This window comes from Mizuhopecten yessoensis, unplaced genomic scaffold (assembly GCF_002113885.1).
Source record: "Mizuhopecten yessoensis strain PY_sf001 unplaced genomic scaffold, ASM211388v2 scaffold716297, whole genome shotgun sequence".
NCBI classification, from domain to species: Eukaryota; Metazoa; Mollusca; class Bivalvia; order Pectinida; family Pectinidae; genus Mizuhopecten; species Mizuhopecten yessoensis.
This window is the reverse complement of record NW_018480046.1, coordinates 319738-347172: the sequence shown is the minus strand read 5'-3', so window position 1 is coordinate 347172 and position 27435 is coordinate 319738. Positions and strand designations below refer to the sequence as shown.

Genomic DNA, 27435 nt, shown 5'->3' with positions numbered 1-27435 from the left:
GTCATGCAAAGGTTTTATTTTATTCTACACCAAGATGACAACATGTAAAAGGTAGTGATGATCAAACACAAACTGATTAAGGGTAATCTTGTTCACTTCAATGTCAGTTAGTCGCACTCCTATGTTGTCAGTTCTTACAGGTACATGTCGCATTAGGTTTCTCTTCTATTCATAAACGGTTTCGTTAAGCGTTATGCTGCAATCTCCTCATTTTATTCTAGTAAATTCATATTAGAATTACACTGGCTATTTCTTTCAATATATAAATGTGTGATATACGAAGCCAATTAAGTTCAATTTATATTAGAATTACACTGGCTATTTCTTTCAATATATAAATGTGTGATATACGAAGCCAATTAAGTTTAATCGTTTAACCGTTTTAAGTGTTTTAGCTTCTTTTCCTTTGTTAAACACAGTGGTGACTTGTAGAGTAAGTACCGACAAGCAAGCATTCTATGTACAGCGTCAGTTGTTTGTAACGAATACAAACATTTAGACAATATCCTACCATTGTAATAGCAGAGGAGGCCAGCGTTAGTTACATGTCTATACATTTGAAACCATCGCATCAGGGCGGGTGGTCAGGCCGAGGTTGCGAAGGAGGAAGTCAAACACGCGAAGCCTGGAGGACTCGTGTTCTCGCAATTCTTGCTGCACATTCCCCAGGTACTCATCATTACTGTTGAGGTGGCTAGCGCCAAATTCAAGATGGACGCTAGTTAAGACCGCTAAACCCTGGTAGGTATTACACTTGACGATGGCGGGATCGTCGTTCTTTTCACTGAAAGAACCCAGAGTTACACATCTTGTGTTTTCGTCTGCCATCGGTATGTCAAAAGTGTTTCCGCCATTATAGTACGCCCTCATATTGATGGACTCTACATGTACATCGACACCAGGGGTTGAAGGAATAAACCGGAAGTTGATCGGTGCAGCCCGGGCACTACTGTAGTCATGGTAACTGTACGGAGAGTATACTGGTCCCGTACACACGCCTGAAACAAAATCAACCTCATTCACAAACTATTCCACCTAATAACAACTAACATAGGAATTACCTTATTGAAACGTGTTACAAATTAAACCAAATTCACAAACCACACTGACAATGCTTTTGGCAACGATGCTCGTGTTTTCGCATGCCCAAAAAAATCAACACAGCTTCCCCACATGGCTCTACATATTTCACTTTCATGTGTGGTTTAAATTAAATTACTAAGCATCAATAGAATAAAACTTAATTGCATCCCTACGTTATTCCTTCCATCTTGCGGCATATTTTTTAATGACTGTCAAGATTTTTGACCGATATCTTTTGGTGTTAATAGTAAACGAGCAGATGAAATGGACAATAACTTGACAGGGTTGCTTCTTAAGTGGTAAAAATCATGCTAGTGACTTAATAAATAAGAGAATTTTATCTACGTGACAACGTGCTTCTTTTTTGTTGAAAGACACTAAACGACAAAGACGCCTAACATAATAGATTGAACAGATGGTGTCACATACACGGAACGAAAACAACCGAATCGTGCCTTCTTAAATCCAAATTTTGTACTAGTCATATTAACACAGACAAATATTGATGCTTTATTTTATAATCTGAATAGAACATACGATTAAATGTTTCTTAAACACCTTCATCATCTTATGTCTACAACACCTACATAAGTCATATTTAATGAAAGTGACACAAAATATTACCTGGATAGAACTTGAGCGGACGGTCTCCGACCACCTGATCCAGGCCGTTTATATCAAACTCAATACGATCGCAGGCGAAGTAGGACCCCGCACCCTGGCCAAGGTAGGACCCGCCATCATTGACGTACTTCCTGATCTCCGTGGCGCCTTCGTCACCTAGAGAGTGATTGTATCCAAGATCGAACCCTCCCGGCATCATAAACAGAGCTGCGTCGTTCGCCCAAGCACCTGAAACACGTACCGCAGTATCGTTACATAGCATACAAAGCAAACCACTGTGTTAACCTCCGGTGTGGAAGGGAATCAACGCCATAAATATACTTGATCAAGTTAGTTACTTCCAGTTTGTAATATTATTCCAGGAACATTTGTAATATTTCCTTTTCTGAGTGGTGGTTTTGTTTTGTGTGTTTTTACATTTGTTTACAAGTCTACTGCTGTGCTGCTTGTCATGCTATGCTTTTGTGTTTTATTCGTTTCCTTGCTATGCTAACTTTTCCGACCGCATTTTCGAATTTCGTTTTCATTTCACCAGGGAAGCCGATATCACAATTTATGTCAAAATGTCTGGTCAATGAGACAGTGGTTATGTTGTGCTATTATAACGTTGATGTATGCGAAAATGTTAAGATATGTACATGCACGCGTGTACCCCCGGCAGACAAAGCTTATTTGTCAAAGACAAACAGGGCTCACTTGTCTACAATTGCATTATGGAAAAGGCTTTAGGAACGTTTTAAGTTGATGGTTTGTTGGCAAAAAAACATCAACGCACATGTGTTTTTATTTTAATTTACGAATCAAGGTATAACAATATATTAATCAATTTTGTTGGCCCAGAATATAACGCGCATGGGGTATTAATGTAGGAAGAAACCGGATTGCCCGTCAAAACCCCATGTGGTCGGGCAGTTGACCTCATACGTCCCCTATCAATAATATATATATTGATACTAAATGGTTCTATACTTTTAACTACTTCATGAACAGCAGCAGGGCTGCCAGTAAAAACGCCATGTGGTCGGGCAGGTGACCTCATACGTCTCCACGTGTGCTCGGGGATTCAAACCAAACCCACTTTAGTGAAAGGCGTGTTCAATACCTACTCCACCAGCCGAACACCTTGTGTACCACGTATGATACATGAATATTGACCAATGAAATGTGTCGTTACATTGCCGACGTGGTAAATATAACTGTTGAAAACAGGTAAAACATCTCTAACATCTTTTAATGGGTACATTTCCAAATTATATAAAGTATTATATAATGTATATTTTTTCGAATTTGTATTGGTATACAATGCAAACAAAAATTTAATGGTGACAAATTTAACATTAGATAATTAAATAATAAAAATAGCTTGGTGTTTTAGAAGCCTGAATTTTATGGAGTAAGTGGTATTTTAAAAAAAATAAAGAAAATATAAAACAAAAGAAGATTACATATTGAAGTTTTTCTGTTTGTTTTATTGAAGATGTGTTCATATTTAAAAACAGTTAATCACGTCCGTTAAAAAAGTGCCAATTTTCTGCAAAACAACCCATTTTTTTGGAAGTGCTTACAAGCAAATAAACTTTTACCTTGCCCTCCGACTAAGTAGGTAATAATTCGCGGAATTGTTATCGCCCAGACCAAGTGTATCGACATACTTGTCAAAGTGAAGTTGAAGCATCCTGTTTCCCCTGACTCTTAAGTCCATAACAGAATACCATGCGATCCTTGAATGATGCTGACTCATTTATTTGAGATTATTTGTAAGTGTTTTATATACAATCGCATGACAGCCAAGCGTGTTCAATTGTTGCCAATTTGTTCATGGAGCATTTGAAACGAATAGCTTGAAAAGAAAGGTTTTGCTCTCCATTACTTCTCTACACCCTTAAAATATACCATAACAAACCTTACATAAACAACAATACTGACTATTATCATCTTCGCCACAATATAATTTTTGATGTCCCAAAACCGAGAACGCAGTTATAGGAGGTTAGTTTTTCCCAACTAACGTCTGAATGGAATACTCCAACTTGCCTGTATCCCACAATGACATCCATCGGAGCTATAAAAAGAGATTTTTTACACTCAGCTGATATGGATTCTCAATGTACTGATATATGCAAATACCATGGTGATCGAAAATTAAATATTACCTTATGTCGACTAAGAAACTATTCCAGTAATCTGAATTCAGATCTAGTTGAATCTCACCTAAATGATGGCCCTGCCTGTTTATGTACTTTTCATGTTGAGGATAGTGACCACTCCTTCCTCCACTGTTCCCTGTATACTAATCAAAGGCAACTTCTCCTGAACTCCATTTCTACTCTTAATAATGCTATTCAATTAAAAACCCATATCTGTCTTCATGGGTATGAAAGACATGATATCAATACGAATATAAGTATCCTGGAGAAGGTCAAGAGATTCATTAAAGATACTAGACGTTTTTACTAGATTACACTTATTTATTTATAAATTATAACATGACTGATACTAGCACAAAATCGTACGTTTAGTGTGTGCTGTCCACCAGCACCATTTGACTGATGTTTGTGTCATCTAGTTTCTGTATCAACAATCGCCAAGAAATATATATAAGCATGTATTACGTTATTTATATATAATACAACATATGTTGTCATTACTACAATATGATGCGTGTCACTGTTTATTACTGTAAGTAGAGGGCGCTCATAGGCTTTGCCTGTTGCCCAATTTATTTGTATCTAAGATCTGAACAATAAATATTCTAATGAAAAAATGTCATAACAAAATTGAAGGCACACAATAATATCTTTAACTGGTTTCATGTTCTAAAAACTGATCAATCGCTATGCTGATACTTTTTCCTGTCCCTTGAACCTGTCGATTCAACAGTCTCACTGCTGCGCGATTATTTTGCTGTTCATCAAAGACATCAGACTTCTCTACATGTACAGACCCTGGACCGTTTTCTTTACCAAAAGTGCGCTGCGTTTGCGCTTATACGGACAAGACAAAACAGTCGAGGGTCTGTATCATTCAACAGGTATCCTGTAAGGAGTCTTCGATTTAGTCATAACATATCCAAAGAGTATGTTAATATAAGTGTATATATGAAAGATATGTGTGTTTAAGTGAGCCGAACCCTTTGATTTCGATAATGCTGTCCCCTTAGAGCGGAGGACAAGCTTAAGTTTGTTGACGACAAACAAGAGATAATCAGGACAGGGTCACAAAAAGATCCCATATCAACAACGAAGATTCAATAAACAGCATTAAATTCTCAAAAGAGCAAAACATCAACGGCATTATGCCCTTTCTAGTCACTCTACTAGTAAAGAAAGTTGACGGAACCGGAAAGGCAATGATCTATAAGAAAACGACGCATACAGACTAATATTAACGCCAAATATCACTATCCTTGCACACCAGATGTGATACGAATGATCAAAACCAACAGGACAAGAGCAGAATCACGCCAATAGGGCAATAAAAACATGCGGATATCAAGAATGGGTACTCAAATGGGTACACAAAAAATCAAGGTTAGAATAAAAAGAAATGGCCAATCAAGGAGAAGAATAAAGTTCAGGTGGTCATCCCTAACATATTATCCAAAACCATCTAGAGGTTTATATCGCGGCTATGGCATAGCAACAGCTATGAAGCCAAAACAAATGATACAACATTAAAAGTAAACATTGTAGATTGAGTGTACAAAATAGGACGTAAGAGCTGAAAGGCAATTTGGGGTCCGCCTTGTTGACCACTTGAAAGGAATCTGTCGGAGTCCTAGATAAATAAATCGGGAATCGTATATCAGGCAACACAGTAAAATCGTTATTTACTTGGATTATTCCAAAGTGTAAAACAGAGAGAAAGAGAGAGCAGTCTGTTCAAGTGGCAGATAAGTTCTGAATCGAGATGAGAGGGATCATAGACTCTGACACATATAAGACCCCGAATCAATTCGTCGACTTGATTGTCATTCCGTTCATTTACAACTAATAAGCGTTCATACGTTTTTAGCGTAGCCGATTCGACATTGATTTCAAAACTTCACGAACATGGGGCCTAATAATTTTGTTCGGAAACAGTATGAATAATTCCAGTTAATCTTATAGAAGATGACATAGATTTTGAAAATGGTTGGTGCAACTAACATTTTTTTCCTCATTGTTTTGACAAGTAAGGATCAAATTGCCGTTTCTGTAGGAATCGACTCATGGAAAGATATACATATGTACCAAACTGGCTTTAATATCATGTAGCTTTATTAGTCACTGCTGTTAACCCCAAACCGTTAGTGTCGAGACGTCTATATATAGCATATATGCGACTCGGGTGCATTTAAACCGCGGGTACTCTTAAGATTCACTTAAGCTTGAGTGGTTTTTTTAATCACAAAAAATAAATGCATAATGACATTGTAGCGTAGAATTTGTTTTTGCTTTAAAATATTATCCCAACAAGTATAACAATCAAATACATGTAGTCAATGGGCTTGACTCATGTCTGTATTACATGCCACGTACTACCTGCAATATAATTTTGCATACTCAATAAAAGTGTTTATACTTTTTTTTTCAAATATAAAATATTCAATACATTTACCGCTCTTACTATATGGTATTTGGATGAAACTTTTAATCGTTCGCTATTTTCTGCAGTTGATAATGAGGACAGACTTGCCTGCTTTGACGTCGTCTGCCCCGATCGTGTCGACAACATATGAAGAATGCAGGCGAGCCCTTAAGTGATCCACCATCCTCGACACGTGTAGCTCGTCCGAACCGTACCCATTGTACACATACACGTGTCTTTGCAATGTCCGGCATAGAATGGCCGGGAGGCACAGAATCTGGGGGGAAATAAAAACTGAAATCACAGGGCTATAGAACATAATAATGTAGGAATATCAGTATATCTTACATCGTTTATAAAATTTAATACATATTTACATTTGTTTAGCTGTGTTATAAACGGGAAATATTAAACAGAAAACATGAATCCTCAAACGAAATAATGAATTACTTACAGAGTATATGTTACTGCTTATAACATATGCATCTCTGATGATTTCAATTTTGTGTCAATAAAATAAAGCGTAATAAGAAAAATGATAGCTTACTAGAAACACAGCTGACTGCATGGTTGTTGGCTGGCCGCAGTATGGGTGGGCATACGTAGGCCTAGGCTTTGTATATAGACAAGTAAACTCTTACCGGAAATGAGTTCAAGTGACACATACTTCAGGGAACATGTGGTACACTGACATCATATACCGCGTGTTATACACATATCACAGGTCATGAGACCAAATTATAGCAGAGGTCATGAAATACACGTACATCAGAGGTCATGTAATACAAGTACAGCAGAGGTCATGTAATACACGTACATCAGAGGTCATGTAATACAAGTACAGCAGAGGTCATGTAATACACGTACATCAGTGGTCATGTAACACACTTATAGCAGTGGTCATGTAACAGACTTATAGCAGTGGTCATGTTACACACTTATAGCAGTGGTCATGTAACAAACTTATAGCAGTGGTCATGTACAACATGTTCATCAAATGTCATGTAATACATGTTCATCAGAGGTCATGTAATACACGTACATCAGAGGCAATGTAATACACGTAGATCTGAGGTCATGTAAAACAAGTTCATCAGAGGTCCTGTAATACACGTACATCAGCGGTCATGTAATACACGCAGATCAGAGGTCATGAAAAACATGTTCATCAGTGGTCATGTAACAACCTTATAGCAGTGGTCATGTAACACACGTAGATCAGAGGTCATGTAAAACATGTTCATCAGAGGTCATGTAATACACGTACATCAGACGTCATGTAACACTTATAGCAGAGGTCATGTAAAACATGTTCATCAGAGGTCATGCAACACATTTACAGCAGAGGTCGTGATACATAATTATAGCAGTCGTCATGTAATACGCGTACATCAGAGGTCATGTCACACAGTTATAGCAGTGGTCATGTAAAACACATACATCAGAGATCATGTAACACATTTAAAGCAGAGGTCATGTAACACATTTAAAGCAGAGGTCATGTGACACATTTACAGCAGAGGTCATGTGACACAATCACAGCAGAGGTAATGTAAACCATGTACATCAGAGGTGATGTGACACACTTGTAGCAGGAATCATGTAATACGTGTACATAAAAAGTTTTGTGACACACGTACATCACAGGTCATATGACACAATTACAGCAGAGATCATGTTATAAACGCAAAGCAGACGTCATGTGACGCACGTGCATCAGATATGATGTAAACACGTACATGTACAATAGTGATGCATGTACAACAGGCGACATGTGGAAAACATACTCCAGAGGTCATGTGACACACAAGAGAGTTCAGGTTTCACACTTACAGTAGAGGTCATATGACGCAAAAGAGTGTTCATGTGGCAATCATACATCAAGGTCCTGTGACACGAAAGAGAGTCATGTGATATACGTGTATTAGATGTCATGTTGTACATTTTCAGCAGAGGTCATATAACACACGTACAGCAAACGTCATGTGATGACACACGTAAATATTGTTAATGAGGCACACAACACAGATCATGTAATAAACATACATCAGCGGCCATGCGACATCAGATGTAATGTGATGACCGCACTTTAGAAGACATGTGTCCATGGTCATGTATCACACGTATATCAGAGGACATGTGCTAAAAATACAAGAGGAATGTGATACACTGGCACCAGGTGATCTGACACACTCACGTACATCAAAGGTAATGTGACACACATACTTCAGACGTCACGTGTCAAACAGAGGTCATTTGACACATTATATTAGAGGAAATGTGTAACAAAATTCATCAATGGTCTTGTGTCTGACGTACATCAGAGGTCATGCAACACATGCATTTCAGAGGTATTTCGACACATCAGAGGCCATGTGACACATGCAAATCAGCGGGAAAATTGAGGTGATTATCATTGAGGACTCCATAAAGAAACCACAGTAACAAGTGGAAGACAATGCCAGGGTTTATTGAGATTTTTTTGTCGAGAGATTAATAACAGTGTCAAAGATGTAAGTTACAAACAGTCAATGTTCCTCACACTCTACCTGTCATACCACCGTCATCACCGCTTGTTAGGTATTAAGATATTGTAGACACATTTGTACAATGGTCAGAGTCAGTCTCCACACCAAAGAAATCATAAAGGTTTTTTTTCAACAATGGTGTTGAAGCTTTTTTGTAAGCTATATCCTTAAACCCTGATGTCAAAATACCTCTTATTTCAATAGTGATGTTGTATATTTGAACACACCAGAAGAGAGGTCCAGTATTTCAGAGGGAAAATCACAAGAAAACTTCAATGTATAAATGTGCCTACAAACAGATGCTGACGTGTATGTTTTACAGGTAGAATATAACGCTGTCCGTCACGTGTTCCACCAAAATCTGTTAGACCGAAAACACTACCAAACAATTAAACATCAAACTAGTTGCAAAAGAAAATGTTTCTGATTTCACAATGATGAACATCTAAACTATGATAGAAAAAATCTACCAAATTTGTCCGGGACGAAAATGCTCTTTTCCCCCTTGTTGAAGTAAAGAAAATAATGAAAATAATGAATTTGACCTTTGAAGAGTGATTTCTACATATCATGTTTTTTACAGTTTAGGAAATTAAAAGTAGAGCAAGACTAACATCAGTATGTTACATCACTATCATTGCATTGCGAAAGTATTGAATCAGCATTATGATTTAAAAGCATTCTTAAGTTGAAAAGTTTGGCTTAAGTTACATATTAATTACAGATAGAGAATACTAAAAGATAATTTTAATTTTAATACTGAGTAAGTCTATTTAGTGTTTATACGAAAGTAAGGCTGATTTGGTTTGGAACTATTCTTTATTCCAAATTGAACGTATTTGCTTTTTAAATTGCTGAAACAAAGGCTTAAACGTGTTTTATAATCTTTCCTCTGAATGCACTATTTACAGGTTTGTTTGGGTAGAGAGATATTGACAAATGTGTCCCGAATTTCTTATGGTGGATATCCCATCTCGTACAATTTTGACTGAACAGTAAAAAAACAGAAATCTTCACTATTCTGATCAATGAAATATTTATTTTTTGTCTGATTACAACCCGGTTTCGTGAGAAACGTCATAATAAAAGGTTCGTTTTCGTGCAGTTAATTAGAAGATCACAGTAGTAAAACGCTAACTTATCTTGAAAAATCCATATTCCACCACTCCATATAATAGGAAAAGAGGAAATATCTTATTTTATTAAATACAAATTGTTTTACATCTATTATGATATAAAGGCACATGTAATGGTGGTAATGGTCTGACAAAATATTTAGTGATCTGACAAAAAACCACACATTTTTGTTTCTGGACATTACTGCTGTTTTTACTGTTATGTCAAAATTGCACGTGAGGAAGTTTGGTCATCCTAAAAATATCCCTTATTCTCACATACCTTAACCAAAGTGGCGTTTCTACTTAAAATCATGATAACAGAAAATAATTCAATAACGTGTTAGGCATTTTTGTTTTTGGTTTAGTATTGTTTCACGTCCTATCCACATCTATGGTCATTTAAGGAAGGCCTCCTCTGTGTGCAAGATGAATGCATGTAGTGTATGCGTGTGTGTTTTAGGAGGCTGCGATATGTTCGTGTTTGTCTCCTTGTGGTAGCGCGGAACTGATGTCGACTTTATAGTGCTACCTCATTGATACATACTGCCGAAGACACTCAGCAGGACACCCCACCCGGTCACACTATACTGACAACGGGCGAACCAGTCGTCCCACTCCTAAATTGCTGAGCGTTAAGCAGCAGTAGAAACTACCATTTTTACAGACTCTGGTATGTCTCGGCCAGGGGACAGAACCCAAAGCCTTCCTCACAGGGACTAATGCTCAACTAAAAGCCAAAAGTGAGGCATTGCCAAGGGAATCATTAAGAAGAAAGTTGTTTAGAAAGAAGAGAAAAGATAAGATCCCAAATTTAGTCGCCTCTTACGATCATGCGATGGGGGCAGCAGATACAATTCTTACGCCCTACCTGCAGAGAGGAACCATTTGTAGAATTCAGCAAAGATTGATAGGGGTCTTTACAACACTTTACAAAGTTACTAACTTTTAACAGATAATTTATACTTTATCTAGCATCTCATGTTAACACTGCCAGAGATATTCCAGCTTCAAAGCTACAGCCAACCTCGTAGGCTGATAGTCCATCAGCTTGATACGAAAAAGACTAGAAATGCGAAGGGAATGAAGCACAATTTCAAAACGTTTTGATGATAGATGCAGAAAGCCAAACCGAATTAACACTTTAGGGCTACAAATGAGCCATGTTTGCCAATTTTGCAGGTTGATTGTTTTTTGTGTGTGCATGCATAATTGGACACTTATGAAAATTAGAAACAGATACTATATTTTAATCAATTTAACATAATTATATTGCTGTTAAAATTAGTATTTTCTATCTTCAAAACACAGTAAAAGCATATATCTTCAATTTTGAACGAGCTATTTAGTCATATTGATAATTCAATATTGTTCAGTATATTTCACATTCAGATATATCAACAATGTGATTCTTTAACTAAATTGAAATCTATTGACCACGTCGATCGTACATACCCTCTTGAGCAAGAAATCAAATCCTTTACGGACTCTTCGGCTGCTTTCCTTGATCTTTACCTACACATGAACAACAGGGGTGGCTTAATTCCAACCTGTACGATAAGCCGGACGATTCCGATTTTCCGATCGTGAACTTCCCCCTCCTTGATAGTTACATCCCGGATTCCCTGGTCAAGTCGCAGTTGATTCGGTATTCAAAACCTTTCTTAAAGTAGCATGAGTTTGTGTCATCTGTTGACGGGCTTACTTACAGAGGGTTTCCTAAGAAGCAGATTGATAAAGACAATGGGCAAGATGTTATGTTTGCCATGGCGATCTTATCGGAATAGTGATGCTATTAAACAGTCGTGCAGTGTAGATGTGTTTAAAAAGAAATACATAGAAATGTTTTACAGTAAGTAATAAGTGTGATACATAATAATATCTGTGATATATATCAATGTATATATGCATCTTTTATTAAGATTGTATTTATTATCATTCTACCATCATAATTGTCTTATTAAGTCTGTACATATGCATAACAGGGCCGTATTGTAAACTAAACTATGTCTAAATATGTAACCTTGTAAAAATAAAAGATATTATTATTATTATTATTACTATTATTATTATTATTATTATCGGAAGACATACCATTTTTTATATTTTTATTTTTTTATGCTCATAAGTGTGCATTTTTGTTTTGTTGCCACTACCACAGATTTAGCTTTGATGACGTGACATTACTTGGATATAACACTGAAGCACTTGCCCTTCCGGAACACTTGTGTTCTTCTTGTACTTTTTCAATGGTCTCGATGTAGAACTTTCTTTAGTTTTTTAGACGATGTATCGCTGTGACGAAATGACGCATATCAGCTAGCATAGCTATCTCTCCGTCCACGGCCATTTTCAGGACTTACCCTTAAAGTGCCATGAACATTGTTTTTGCATGTCCTTAGCAGCTTCTTCAGTCATTTAAAACATCTCTCCGATTAAAATCATTTCAACACCAGTGGTCAAAGAAGTCTACAAAAAGCTACACTTTTGGGACATCCATACCTAATCTGAGATTGACACCCTGTTCATATATGGTGATGTCACCCTCATTTCTCGAAGGCAATAAGTTAAGTATTTGGCTGGCTAAAGGCTAAAATAACCTGACCAATCGCTAGGCTGATACCTTCCCTTTAAATATTATAGAGGAGTGACATACTACTTCAAAGTCAGTCAAATTCATGGTAGGGTGGCACATTCAGAGTCTTCAATTATATATCATATTCCAGGGGCACAGGGAGCGTAACAGAGTGTTATCCTAGAATTTCGAGGAAACCTCATCTCTAAATCTCCATCATTAGTTTTGCCTATGTATTTGATTTGGTTACGTAATACTATATACTTAAATACATCTATATCTTGAACTTGCGACCCAGTGGTGGAGGGCTAGTGGTAGCAGAATGTCAGACGCCTTAACCACTTGGCCACCACAGTCCCTGTTTACATATAAAACATCAGTGAATTTCGTGACGTAATAAAGATAATGTACAAACATAACAATACATATTAGCAGACAAGAAATGTCACTGTAGACTAAATAACTCACTTGTCCTCAGACAGCATAACAACATACATGTACGACATATCCTAAAACAAAATGCTGATGTACCTATCAATACCTAACTATTTTTCTAAACAACCGTAAAAATTAAGTTTATCATACTAAATATCCGTTCTAACACTTATAACGATACCCGAGGTCACCCGCCCGTCATCAGTATTCAAGCCTCAAATATACTATAAATTCTAACCTGCCTAAGAATGTGCTCCATATATTAAGGACTATATCATTGAGATTGCTGGTAAACTGAGGTCTCTTGAACATGTTACGGCCTCTTTCCAGAAGTTGAAAGAGTATATTTATGTGATACACTGAATGATAATATCAACTTTGTCATTCCAAGTGTGTCTCATGATTTTGCAATTAAGTTTTTGGAAGATTTGGACGAGCATAAAGCTACTGGTTATGATGATGTTAGTGCTATAAACCCTCGAAAATTGTTCATGCTGAAGTAGCACAGTCACTAACCTATATCCGGTCTGGTAAAATTTCCAACACAGTGGAAGATGGAAAGAGATACCCCCACTTCATAAAAGTGGTAGTACTGCCGATGTTAGCAACTACATACAGGACAATATCGGTTTTGCCGGTACTTTCTAGAATTATTGAGAAACACGTTCACAGTGCTTCTTTCAACTATCTAATTCCTATGATCTTATAGTGTCAACGCAATCAGGTTTCCGTGAAAGTCACTCATGTGAAACTGCACTTTTGAATATTGTCAACTCCTGGGCAAAGAACATGGATGATGGTCTTAATACAGGATTCATACTTTTTGCACGGATATCTTAGTCCATGCTTCTAGATTAAGGCGTTTGATTTGAAAGACCATGATGTTTTACTTAGAAAAATGACTCTATACGGAATCGAACAGAATTCATTGTCATGGTTTAAATCTTATCTAGACAACCCGACTCAATTAGTATCTCTTGCAGGTCATATGCCAGAAGGCCGTACAGTTACACATGGTGTGCGCCAAGGGTCAATTCTCGGTCCTCTTAATTTTTAAATTTTTATAAATGACTTGCCCCTACATGTTGTATCTGACACTAATATGTATGCAGACGACTCTACCTTATCTGCTGTTGATTAGATAACATCAGCAGTCTATTGCAATCTGCTTTTGACAATGTTAGTGAATGGTGTATTGAAAATAAAATGATGATAATCAACTCCAAGTCTTACTCCAATAGGCGAAAAACATGTTATTAAGTCATTGTTGATTTCACAACTTAATTATTTGTTGATTACTTTACCAAACCCACCAGAAAAATATATTACTCAGTTGAAAACGCTATTATATATTTTTTATGGAATGGTAAGTGTCATAAGATTAAGAAAGAAGTGATGATTCAAAATTATATAGATGGGGGTTTAAAGATGATTGATGTTCGTGCCTTTATAGATTCTCTTAAGCTAGGCTGGATAAGGAGAGTAGTACAATCACATGGAAAATGGAGTAAAATTTTGAACACAAGTTCAAGTTCAAGTTCTTTATTACTTTAAGTCGGTTGACTTATCAGTCATAACATATATACAAAACAATACAGAGACAACATACAATATGATACACACACACATACACACACACACACACACACACACACACACACACAATTCAACTTTTATTTGACAACTTATTGGATAACTATACTTTACAATAAATTACAAATTACGTATATGTATTGTGCAATCAACACTCATTATCACTCCCACATCATTATTGTGCATTCAACAATCATTAACGCTCTCACATCATCATCATCATCATCATCATCATCATCATCACCATCCTCTTCATCATCATCATCATCATCATCATCATCATCATCATCATCAGCATCATTAACATCTGACATTAACAACAACAACATGTTATCCGTAACGATACAAATGTCAATAATACATAAATAGACATTTATATAAATTATATTGATGTGCATGTTTACGTCACTCGTGCCTTATTTGCCTCAAAAATGTATCTAGCAAGTTTACGAATAACGCTGATATTATCAGCACTTAGTAACACAATGGTGGATCTGTACCAGCTATGTAATTGTGGAAATGGACATATTAATTTTTGCGGATTCAATTGTTCAAATTTATTTTGGAAAAATGTTTTTAAAGCATGGGACAAACTTAATAATTCTGAAATTCTGAAGATTAGTAGACAAGAAACAATTTTGAAAACTGCTGTGTGGTACCATAAGGATATCAAAATAAATAATAAACCTGTCTGTATTTCTACTTGGTTTGAAGCAGGTGTGAGTGCATTGAGTGACCTAATTAAAAAATCAGATGATTTGACTTTTTATTCTTTTGATGAATTTATACACACTTTTTATGTAAACACCAACTTTCTACAATATCATGGACTAGTAAATGCACTCAAACATTTTCTAAGAAATCATGTTTATTTAGAAAAGCCCTCTCTGCCAGCTATACCTCAGCTTTTGGAAATATTTTTTAAGAGTAAAAGAGGATCAAAAGATTTTTATAACTGTACTATTACTCCAACATTGTTGCCAACTGGGATCAGAAAGTGGAACCAGGAGTTTGACTTTGATAAAGAAAGATAGGCTAAGATATTTAGAGTACCTTTTTCAATTACTAATAGTTCAAAATTACAATGGTTCCAATTTAGAATTATACATCATATTTTGGTTACACTTTCCTTTATAAAATAAACCTAACTGCTAGTCCTTCATGTACTTTATGTAACATGGAACATGAGACAATAGTTCATTGTTTATGGGACTGTCAAGAGGTGCAAAATTTACTTCAGAGAGTTGAAACTCTGCTTGACTTATTACTAATTCCTTTTGCTTATAACAAGGACTCCTTTCTTTTTGGAATAATAACACAATACTGTAGTCATGTGTATAATGAAATTTAAATTCTCATTAAACGTTAAATCTACAAAACTAGATGCCTCGGCAACTCCCTAAATCTCAATGCACTCATCAATGTTATCAAAGATCATTTCCTGGTTCAAAAATTTGTAAATAACAGTAAACGTGAGTTTATTAAAGAGTGGTTTGAAAAAGGTTGGAGAAAATGGAAACTATAGTGATAATTATTACCAATGTTATCACTATTAATAACCCTTATATAAACATCACTAATTTATAACACGGGTTCCAGTTGGCAACTGTGAACACTTATTCATGGCCATCTTAACCCTGGGTTCGCCCGATTAGCTCACTGTTCCACTCAGGTTTTTTTTATTTGTATATCATGAAACCGTGCCTCTCTGATCTTGTCTCTCCCCTCTCTTTCTTTCTTCCTTTGCTCTATTTGTCTTTTTTCCTTCTTTTTCTTCAAATGTGCGTAAACATATGTGTACATGTATTTACGATGTGTGTTTAAGTATGTGTGTGTGTGAGTGTGTGTGTGTGAGTGTTTTCTCTTTCAATATGAGTGACAAATATTGACATTATGGATGTGTTTAATCTTGAAATGAAATTGAGGTAATTATATATACATAATTACATACCAGTATGAATGAGTGATTACTTGTTGAAGATGATGAAGATGATGATGAGGAAGACGATTGTCTATTGTGTGAAACGTATTGAAATATTGGTAATGATGATGATTGTTTATTGTGTGAGATTTGTATTGATGCATTGGTAATTATATTTTCATAATGATGATGATGATAATGATGATGATGATGATGATGATGATAATTGTTTATTATGCGAGGGATATTAAGGCAATGAAGATGATGATCATCATTTATTATGCGAGGGATATTGAGGCAATGAAGATGATGATATGATGATGATGATGATGATGATTGTTTATTATGTGAGGGATATTGAGGCAATGAAGATGATGATATGATGATGATGATGATGATTGTCTACTGTGTGAAATGTATTGATGCATTGGTAAATATATTTTCATAATGTTGACGATGAGGATGAAGATGATGATGATGATGATGATTGTCTACTGTGTGAAATGTATTGAGGCATTGGTAACTATATTTTTATAATGTTGACGATGATGATGATGATGATGATGATGATGATGATGATGATGATGATGATGATGATGATTGTCGACTGTGTGAAATGTATTGAGGCATTGGTAACTATATTTTTATAATGTTGACGATGATGACGATGATGATGATGATGATGATGATGATGATGATGATGATGATGATGATGATGATGATGATGATTGTCTACTGTGTGAAATGTATTGAGGCATTGGTAGCCATATTTTTATACTGTTGACGATGATGATGATGAAGATGATGATTGTTTATGGGTGAGGTGTATTGATACAATGATGATGATGATGCATGTACACATCCATATACAGTATTTTTTGTGTGAAAGAGAATGTGTGTGCGAATCTTTATGTAATGTATAGAACTTTGAAAAATAAAAAAATATATAAAAAAATGTCAAGAAAACAAAATGTATGTGCATTGCCTCAAAACAAAATGTATGAGTATTGCCTCAAAACAAAATGTATGTGTATTTCCTAATAACAAAATGTATGTGCATTGCCTCAAAACAAAATGTATGTGCATTGCCTCAAAACAAAATGTATGTGTATTGCCTCAAAACAAAATGTATGTGCATTGCCTCTAAACAAAATGTATGTGTATTGCCTCATAACAAAATGTATGTGTATTGCCTCTAAACAAAATGTATGTGTATTGCCTCAAAACAAAATGTATGTGTATTGCCTCAAAACAAAATGTATGTGTATTGCCTCAAAACAAAATGAATGTGTATTGCCTCAAAACAAAATGTATGTGTATTGCCTCAAAACAAAATGTATGTGTATTGCCTCAAAACAAAATGTATGTGTATTGCCTCAAAACAAAATGTATGTGTATTGCCTCAAAACAAAATGTATGTGTATTGCCTCAAAACAAAATGTATGTGTATTGCCTCAAAACAAAATGTATGTGTATTGCCTCAAAACAAAATGTATGTGTATTGCCTCAAAACAAAATGTATGTGTATTGCCTCAAAACAAAATGTATGTGTATTGCCTCAAAACAAAATGTATGTGTATTGCCTCAAAACAAAATGTATGTGTATTGCCTCAAAACAAAATGTATGTGTATTGCCTCAAAACAAAATGTATGTGTATTGCCTCAAAACAAAATGTATGTGTATTGCCTCAAAACAAAATGTATGTGTATTGCCTCAAAACAAAATGTATGTGTATTGCCTCAAAACAAAATGTATGTGTATTGCCTCAAAACAAAATGTATGTGTATTGCCTCAAAACAAAATGTATGTGTATTGCCTCAAAACAAAATGTATGTGTATTGCCTCAAAACAAAATGTATGTGTATTGCCTCAAAACAAAATGTATGTGTATTGCCTCAAAACAAAATGTATGTGTATTGCCTCAAAACAAAATGTATGTGTATTGCCTCAAAACAAAATGTATGTGTATTGCCTCAAAACAAAATGTATGTGTATTGCCTCAAAACAAAATGTATGTGTATTGCCTCAAAACAAAATGTATGTGTATTGCCTCAAAACAAAATGTATGTGTATTGCCTCAAAACAAAATGTATGTGTATTGCCTCAAAACAAAATGTATGTGTATTGCCTCAAAACAAAATGTATGTGTATTGCCTCAAAACAAAATGTATGTGTATTGCCTCAAAACAAAATGTATGTGTATTGCCTCAAAACAAAATGTATGTGTATTGCCTCAAAACAAAATGTATGTGTATTGCCTCAAAACAAAATGTATGTGTATTGCCTCAAAACAAAATGTATGTGTATTGCCTCAAAACAAAATGTATGTGTATTGCCTCAAAACAAAATGTATGTGTATTGCCTCAAAACAAAATGTATGTGTATTGCCTCAAAACAAAATGTATGTGTATTGCCTCAAAACAAAATGTATGTGTATTGCCTCAAAACAAAATGTATGTGTATTGCCTCAAAACAAAATGTATGTGTATTGCCTCAAAACAAAATGTATGTGTATTGCCTCAAAACAAAATGTATGTGTATTGCCTCAAAACAAAATGTATGTGTATTGCCTCAAAACAAAATGTATGTGTATTGCCTCAAAACAAAATGTATGTGTATTGCCTCAAAACAAAATGTATGTGTATTGCCTCAAAACAAAATGTATGTGTATTGCCTCAAAACAAAATGTATGTGTATTGCCTCAAAACAAAATGTATGTGTATTGCCTCAAAACAAAATGTATGTGTATTGCCTCAAAACAAAATGTATGTGTATTGCCTCAAAACAAAATGTATGTGTATTGCCTCAAAACAAAATGTATGTGTATTGCCTCAAAACAAAATGTATGTGTATTGCCTCAAAACAAAATGTATGTGTATTGCCTCAAAACAAAATGTATGTGTATTGCCTCAAAACAAAATGTATGTGTATTGCCTCAAAACAAAATGTATGTGTATTGCCTCAAAACAAAATGTATGTGTATTGCCTCAAAACAAAATGTATGTGTATTGCCTCAAAACAAAATGTATGTGTATTGCCTCAAAACAAAATGTATGTGTATTGCCTCAAAACAAAATGTATGTGTATTGCCTCAAAACAAAATGTATGTGTATTGCCTCAAAACAAAATGTATGTGTATTGCCTCAAAACAAAATGTATGTGTATTGCCTCAAAACAAAATGTATGTGTATTGCCTCAAAACAAAATGTATGTGTATTGCCTCAAAACAAAATGTATGTGTATTGCCTCAAAACAAAATGTATGTGTATTGCCTCAAAACAAAATGTATGTGTATTGCCTCAAAACAAAATGTATGTGTATTGCCTCAAAACAAAATGTATGTGTATTGCCTCAAAACAAAATGTATGTGTATTGCCTCAAAACAAAATGTATGTGTATTGCCTCAAAACAAAATGTATGTGTATTGCCTCAAAACAAAATGTATGTGTATTGCCTAAAAACAAAATGTATGTGTATTGCCTCAAAACAAAATGTATTTGTATTGCCTCAAAACAAAATGTATGTGTATTGCCTCTAAACAAAATGTATGTGTATTGCCTCAAAACAAAATGTATGTGGATTGCCTCAAAACAAAATGTATGTACATTGCCTCAAAACAAATTGTATGTGTATTGCCTCAAAACAAAATGTATGTGTATTGCCTCTAAACAAAATGTATGTGTATTGCCTCAAAACAAAATGTATTTGTATTGCCTCAAAACAAAATGTATGTGCATTGCCTCTAAACAAAATGTATGTGCATTGCCTCTAAACAAAATGTATGTGCATTGCCTCTAAACAAAATGTATGTGCATTGCCTCTAAACAAAATGTATGTGCATTGCCTCTAAACAAAATGTATGTGTATTGCCTCAAAACAAAATGTATGTACATTGCCTCAAAACAAATTGTATGTGTATTGCCTCAAAACAAAATGTATGTGCATTGCCCCAAACAAAATGTATGTGCATTGCCTCATAACAACATGTATGTGCATTGCCTCAAAACAAAATGTATGTGCATTGCCTCTAAACAAAATGCATGTGTATTGCCTCAAAACAAAATGTATGTACATTGCCTCAAAACAAAATGTATGTGTATTGCCTCTAAACAAAATGTATGTGTATTGCCTCAAAACAAAATGTATGTGGATTGCCTCAAAACAAAATGTATGTACATTGCCTCAAAACAAATTGTATGTGTATTGCCTCAAAACAAAATGTATGTGCATTGCCTCAAACAAAATGTATGTGCATTGCCTCATAACAAAATGTATGTGCATTGCCTCAAAACAAAATGTATGTGTATTGCCTCAAAACAAAATGTATGTGCATTGCCTAAAACAAAATGTATGTGCATTGCCTAAAACAAAATGTATGTGCATTGCCTAAAACAAAATGTATGTGCATTGCCTCTAAACAAAATGTATGTGTATTGCCTCAAAACAAAATGTATGTACATTGCTTTAAAACAAAATGTATGTGTATTGCCTCAAAACAAAATGTATGTGCATTGCCTCAAAACAAAATGTATGTGCATTGCCTCAAAACAAAAGCAAAAAAGAAACTTTTTAAAATTAAGAATTGAACCCCTTGAACAAGTATGCAGTGGGAAACTGGTTGGTGTACATATTGATAGTGGATTGACATGGGGAAGTTTTGTTACATCTGTTTTATCTAGAATAAGGCAAAGGTTAGGGTTATAGAGACGTATATGTATTGCAGTACGGTATGGTCAGGGTGCACCGCCAAAATGGGCAAGCTGCTAAAGACTCAGAAGCAAGCAGCTAGACTAATTTCAGATGTGAAATTTGACACACCTTCTAGGCAAATGTTTGAATTCCTTAGATGGATGCCGATTGACACATGCTATATAAATGTATCAAGTCGTGTGTCTCCAGTGCGAGATGGTCATTGTAGGAATACAAGATATGCTATTGAAAACAATTTCAAAGTGTCAAAACTTAGAACTGATTTTTTTTTTATTCCAGACACTTCCTTATTGACAGTATTAACGACTGGAATGTTTTACCCAGTGACCTAAAGAAAATACAATTTCACCACTTTCAAACGAAAACTTACTAAATATTGTATATCAATGTCTTTGATTTTAATTTGTTTCTCCATGTAACCAAAACTTGTTACTTTCTAAATAGACTTCTCATCTGAATTATATAAATATTTTAGAATATGCTATATTAGTGTATAACAATGTCAATTTTTATTGTTAGGCACATGCCATTTAGTTGATGAAATACCTTTGCATGAAACTTTATGCATTCTGTGGTTAACTTTATATATGTCAATTCCGTCAATATATATATGTAACTTTTAGCTAGCACATGCATTTTACTAGCACGATAATCATGTGTATATGTATGTATATATATTGATTGTTAAAAATGTTATTTTAACTAACACGTGTATTTTACTAATATTAGGACCATGCATGTGGCAGATTAGCCTTCGGCTAAACATGTATTTTATCCTTAATTTACAGTCTAATATTATCCGTCGACAACAAATGTAGTGTGATTCATGTCTCGGTCTTGAATCACTACGAAGGATGTCTGACCCAGCTCTCAGCTCTTGAATCTATAAATAGTATAAGTGGTATTGCTCGACTGACGATCAGGAGGATAACAAGAGGGCGCTCATGACTTATTGCGCGCAGCCCAAGGGAGGTAAATCTCCCGAAATGAGTGTTTCATCTAACACGATCAGAATGTATCACTCCTGTGTGTTGTTGACAGAGAAATCTCAAACCCAAGGGTAAGATTTTTGAATAAGTTATGATTATTCCATGTACTTTGTTGGGGGACTATCGTGAGGCTCGTGGTGCCTGTCGGAGAGATCCAACAGGCTATCCGGTTAGTCCGGAGGTTTCATTAGGCCGGCCACCCTCTTTCATCTTGTTCCTACCGGCGGTTAAGGGTCGACCACTCTCCTTGTAGTAATCATCTGTCGGGATAAACATGTACAGGATATCGAAGTGTCAGCGAAACCGTAATCCGCACTCAAATTCGTTTTAAAATATTGCAAATTATGAACAAAGAAAAGATTAAATGGAGACCATGAAACAAATGTAAGGAGAAAAAGACCAGGCGTTTAGGAAGGGTAAGCGTTTTCTGCTTCAACGCCGACACATCCCATGTAAATTGTCCGTCGTCATTGTGTTGTATATTGTCTGTCTGCAGTCGATCAACGAAGTCATGATATTTGGAGCAAGCTTTGAAATACCAAATCAACTGCAACATAACAGCACTATAGGTAGGGGAATATCAAGAAAGGAATAGTTCATTATTTGAAATCAAAATTGTCCCGCTTTTCGTTCAGCTTAGTAGTAAGCCGTTCAGGGCCCGTATTCATGAAACGGTTCTTATGCTCAAGATGGATTTTGTGCTCAAGCTTAATTTCTTGTTCTGGTTATAAATTCATAAACAGTCTTATTTTGCAAAAGATTTGGAAAGTTTTTGAAGAGACTTGAACCTGAATACTGTTTTTAATGTTTACATTTGACATTTTGATCGTTTGGCATGATTTAAGTGAGTAACAAGAAAGTGGGTTTGAGCACAGAATCCATGCTTGAGAATGAGAAGGGTTTCATGAATACTGGCCCTGTTGATGAAGTTTTAAGTAAATATCGAGGAAAGCAAATTCAAAATTAAGAAGAAGAATGGGTACTAAGAGTCCGTAGTACCCTTTATTAAGTTCCAGGAGGGTAATTACACAACCGATATGTTGTCAATAAAAGTCTTGTTATACAAAGACAGCACATCGTCGATACATCTGAATGTGAATCTGAAAGGCTTTGCCAGATTTGTGTTCCCAGTCCTGATAAGCTCGTCGATAAATTCAGTGAATATGAAAACTTTTAAAATTAAATCGGCCGGCAGAGGAACACAGTTTTTCCCTCATAAAGCCTACAACCAGCTGGAAAATCTTGCCGACGAACTCAGCAATGATATTTCTAACCAGGAACTTTACACCCGTTCTCAAAATTTCGTCCTTTTTTGGCAGTTGATTTCATTTCGACATTTTTTTTCTCTCTCAAAAAACACGCTCCTAAATAAATTATATACTTAGATCTAATATCGCCGTTTGCCTTTCTTTAAACAGGAAGTTCTCACATTCATTTTGGTATGAGAAAATATAGTGTACTCAATCGAAAAGTCAAAAGTTTTGAATGCGGACACATTTTTGACAAGATGTTCAATCCAGATTGATAAAAAGATCTTTTGAATTCTCCAAAATCCACATACCATTTATTCAATTTCGAGAGTATGTATCGGTATATAAACATTTGTCAACTTTTGAACTAAGTGCGGGAAAAAATATTCTAATAATTTTCGACCAATCAAATCACAATGTTTTATTTACTCCGTATTATGTAAACCCGGAAGCCAGTTTGGCATGAAGTGTGAAAATAGGACTCTTAGCTTACGATTAACGTTTATCAAGCAACGGGTAAGTATTCACGTTATCTGTCCTCATGGACGGTGTATCTGTATCTATTCTTATCTGTGAGTTAACACGTGTAGCCCATATTTGTTTTTAATTTCCGCAAACAGTCAGGTTGCGAGGCGGGTGTAGCCGCGTACACGTCAATAACTGATCATGAGTTGTCGGACAAGTGTCCCTCTGTATCATACTACTATATAGTATGACATATTGCACCATGCCAGTTTGACCATGTGATGGGTCAGTTGACAGATGACATAGATAGACTTCGATATCGATCATATTGTTGTCTGCTTCCATTGTGGTTTCTAATTTTACAAAATGTAACATAACCGCAATATACACAGAACTTATAATCGCCAGTAACGGCAGCCTAGTACATCAGTCTAACAATGATTTAGTTACCAGTTTCTGAGCCCTTAAGGCGAAATTTTTGAATAAACCACGGACTTAGATAACTAATCTAATTCCGTGAATAAACGAATTAAAGCGAAATTAAAAACTAACGTGCTGCACGTTATTAAGTCGTTTATTGGCAGTTATTAGTTTGCAATTACTTCCTTGAGCTTTACCCGAGTCAAATTATGAACAACGGTATGTCTATATATAGTATCTGTGACATTTGTTTAAAGCCCACGCTATGTTTACTGTGATGTTTGCTTTTGCATCTACAACATTTTTGAATGGCAATACATTCACATTCGAATGACGAAAACTCACATGAATACCATCAGGACATAATACTTTTAAGTATTGCATGTAAAAATGTCATGAACCAGGCTACATTAAATTACAGTCATATGTTTTTGTTAAATAGCAGGCGATGAGGAGTAGTGGCAAATATAAAAAAATACTGTTTCATGTTTTTTTTATTGTATCCAATTCTTATTATTTTTAAATTTCTGTGTGTACTTGAGTAAAATAGTGATAATTATTTGTTTTTGTCTCATTTAATCAACGTCCTCACAGACATAAACTGAAGTGTTTACTTTCACTACCCAAAGTCCATATCTCGTACAATATGAATAACATACTGATTTTGTAAGTAGCTAAATAATCAATTATTCAGTAAATTTTCTTTCTTTTGATTTCCCAATCCAATTTCAATGTTTCTAAATATTGTTGAAAGTATGGCTGTTCCACAAGAACTTCCAGTCATGTTGAAAGTTCTGAAGCCAAAGGGGGAAAAAAATTCAATTGTCTGTTATTATCAATGAAATATATTTCAAAAACAGTATCAGTTATGCATAGCACCAGAATATGGACCACTGCTTCATTTGAGTCTAAACAGAAAATTAAAAAAAAATAAGAAATTGAAAGATATCACTTCTAATAAATCTCACTTTCAAAAATATTATTCATAGCAGGGCTTTGAATAGACCCTTTAGTGTATCTATTTGACTCCCCAAGATAAGCTTGGACTCTTGTATTTTAAAGAAAATGTCTATTTAACATGCATTTTGAATATTCATATTTAAGGGAAAAAAGATTTTGACATCTAAAATTGCTAACTTCCAGAGTCAACTGAAATCCTTGAGCACCGGAAAGATACTTTATCGGTATGACTAATTTCGATAAAAAAATATAACAAAATAAAGGGAGATAACTTGTGTGTATCTATGTGAAAACTATAGAAAATATTAACTAGTAAAAAAAACCTTAAAAGAAATGATGAAAATTGGTCTCTCCCATGGTTTTTTATCCGTTTTTTGCTGATTATACAGTATAAATCTGTAAAATAAGCTTGAGATTACAATCTAGCAGGAAGTTTTTAATGTATATTGGCCACTCATATATATAGGAAATACCAACTTAAAACTTGATCTGATTCAGAGTTTATGTTTTAGTTCAAAACAACCAGGAATGTGTTGTAAGGAGGAAAAACAAATGAACCATAAAGTTATTACTCAAATATAATACCTCAATGAGGCATATATAGCTAGCTAAAGGTATCATTTTACATGGAAAGAATGTAATTTTCCCCACTTTTTTCAATGTTTCAAGCATGACGGTTTTAATGTAAATTACAAGTTTTCATAATCTATCTTTTTCATGAAAAAAACCCATGCTTTTTTGTTGTTTTGATTCACACTTTTTAACTAAGACTCGATATGTTTTTATATGCTATACATATTATAAATGCAAAACGGATGCTTTGGATTTTTGAATATAACTAAATTCTTGGCTGGAACTCCTAAAAATGAAAGCTTGAACTTCATGATTACTGTATATCTGTTAATGTGTATATATTAGTTATCAAAAGATAATGACTAAGACTGTTAATTTTAAACCCTAACAAGAAAAAATGTAATTTAATGCTTGTGGTTATGATACAAAATATTGACCACGACTTTCCTGCTGATTCAAAGTAATTGGAGGTTTACTGTACTTAATATTTACTTTAGTCATCAGCTTATATTATATTAGCAAGAAGGCAATATAATGCAAATAGCTCCTTTACAGAGACAATATTGTTTGTTTTATAAATACCAGTTTGTACCTAAATAGCGCACACCTTTATGTGCCTGCCTCTAAAAATAAATATTTAAAAATTGATATTTAAATTATAAACAAGAGCATAAAGTATTGTCAACTATAATCCTGGTGGACCATTGCAGCTTCAATGTGTTAAAACTTTAAAATTCAAAAGCTTCCCTTACACCCTCACAAATTTGGAAATTTGATGCCACTTTGTTTCCCAATCTTGCGATTATCTGTTCTGAACCAGTAAACTTTAAATGATAAAGGAAACTTGAGTAGTTGTACAGGGTTGTAGGATTGTAAATATGATAAACTAACTAATGAACTATCTATCTATGACCCTACAAACCATAAGTTGTGTCTTGCCAATGAGAAGAAAAAATCAATATCCATACCAGCAATGCAATTGAAAAATACATATGAACATTATATGGGTTTATATATGCAGGGGTTTAATTTCATATATACATGTAGAGTACTCAGCCATGACAGATTTTGACAATACTAACTGGTAGTCCAACTCTGGCATTTATTTTCATAGTAAGTACCGGTGTCATGTGAGATTTGTATCCCCCATGGGATAAGTACCAGGATACCAAAACTGGCCATAGGATAAGTATCCGGATACAATAAATGACCATAGGAAAAGTATCCCCCCCATAGGAATTGTATCCCCCCTCAATTTTATTATGATATCAGTGGGAAAATTGGAGAAAAAGAGGTAATTTGATCATTTACCTCAGAAACATAAATTTTTGTAAACATGCAATGAATCAATATGTTATTTAATAATTGATTGATCTTATTCTATACAATACAAAATGATGGATTTATAAAACTGTTGAAATTATTTGAACTGTTGATTAAACCTGGCGAGGTCACTGAAGCAGTAATTATTACTTCAATAGAAAGAGACGAAGGTCTGTCCTCTGATTACCTGGGGCAGGGGAAAACTGTTAGCTGGGTGGAGAATCTGCCCTGGTAATGGCAGGGTGTTGTTTTAATCATTAGCACCTATTACCTGTACACACAGGTAGATGTAGGGATGGGG

The 27435-nt window shown here is 34.9% G+C and overlaps 2 protein-coding genes across 7 annotated transcripts in view; one reads left to right on the top strand and one right to left on the bottom strand.

The window, feature by feature from the left end:
* Positions 1 to 6935, bottom strand: LOC110442767 (biotin--protein ligase-like). Its single transcript, XM_021486528.1, has 4 exons — positions 6824 to 6935; positions 6385 to 6553; positions 1708 to 1935; positions 1 to 998 (listed from the first exon to the last, which is right to left on the bottom strand). Exons 1-4 carry the CDS (start codon positions 6842 to 6844, stop codon positions 550 to 552), a joined length of 867 nt encoding a protein of 288 aa, XP_021342203.1. The 5' UTR covers positions 6845 to 6935; the 3' UTR covers positions 1 to 549.
* A 16902-nt stretch (positions 6936 to 23837) lies between these two features.
* Positions 23838 to 27435, top strand: part of LOC110442764 (arf-GAP with Rho-GAP domain, ANK repeat and PH domain-containing protein 2-like) — a 122837-nt gene continuing 119239 nt past the window's right edge. For all 6 annotated transcript variants that reach the window (XR_002462047.1, XM_021486525.1, XM_021486526.1 and 3 more), the window contains exon 1: positions 23838 to 23909. The gene's annotated coding sequence lies outside the window, so the exon portion shown is untranslated. The remainder of the gene's footprint in view (positions 23910 to 27435) is intronic.

Coding starts and splice junctions, on each gene's coding strand:
- LOC110442767 (XM_021486528.1), bottom strand. CDS start 6,844: ATGCAGTCAGCTGTGTTTCTA. Junction 6,554..6,823: donor TGCAGTCAGCTGTGTTTCTA/GTAAGCTATCAT, acceptor ATTTCCCCCCAG/ATTCTGTGCCTCCCGGCCAT. Junction 999..1,707: donor TCCGCTCAAGTTCTATCCAG/GTAATATTTTGT, acceptor ATTTTGTTTCAG/GCGTGTGTACGGGACCAGTA.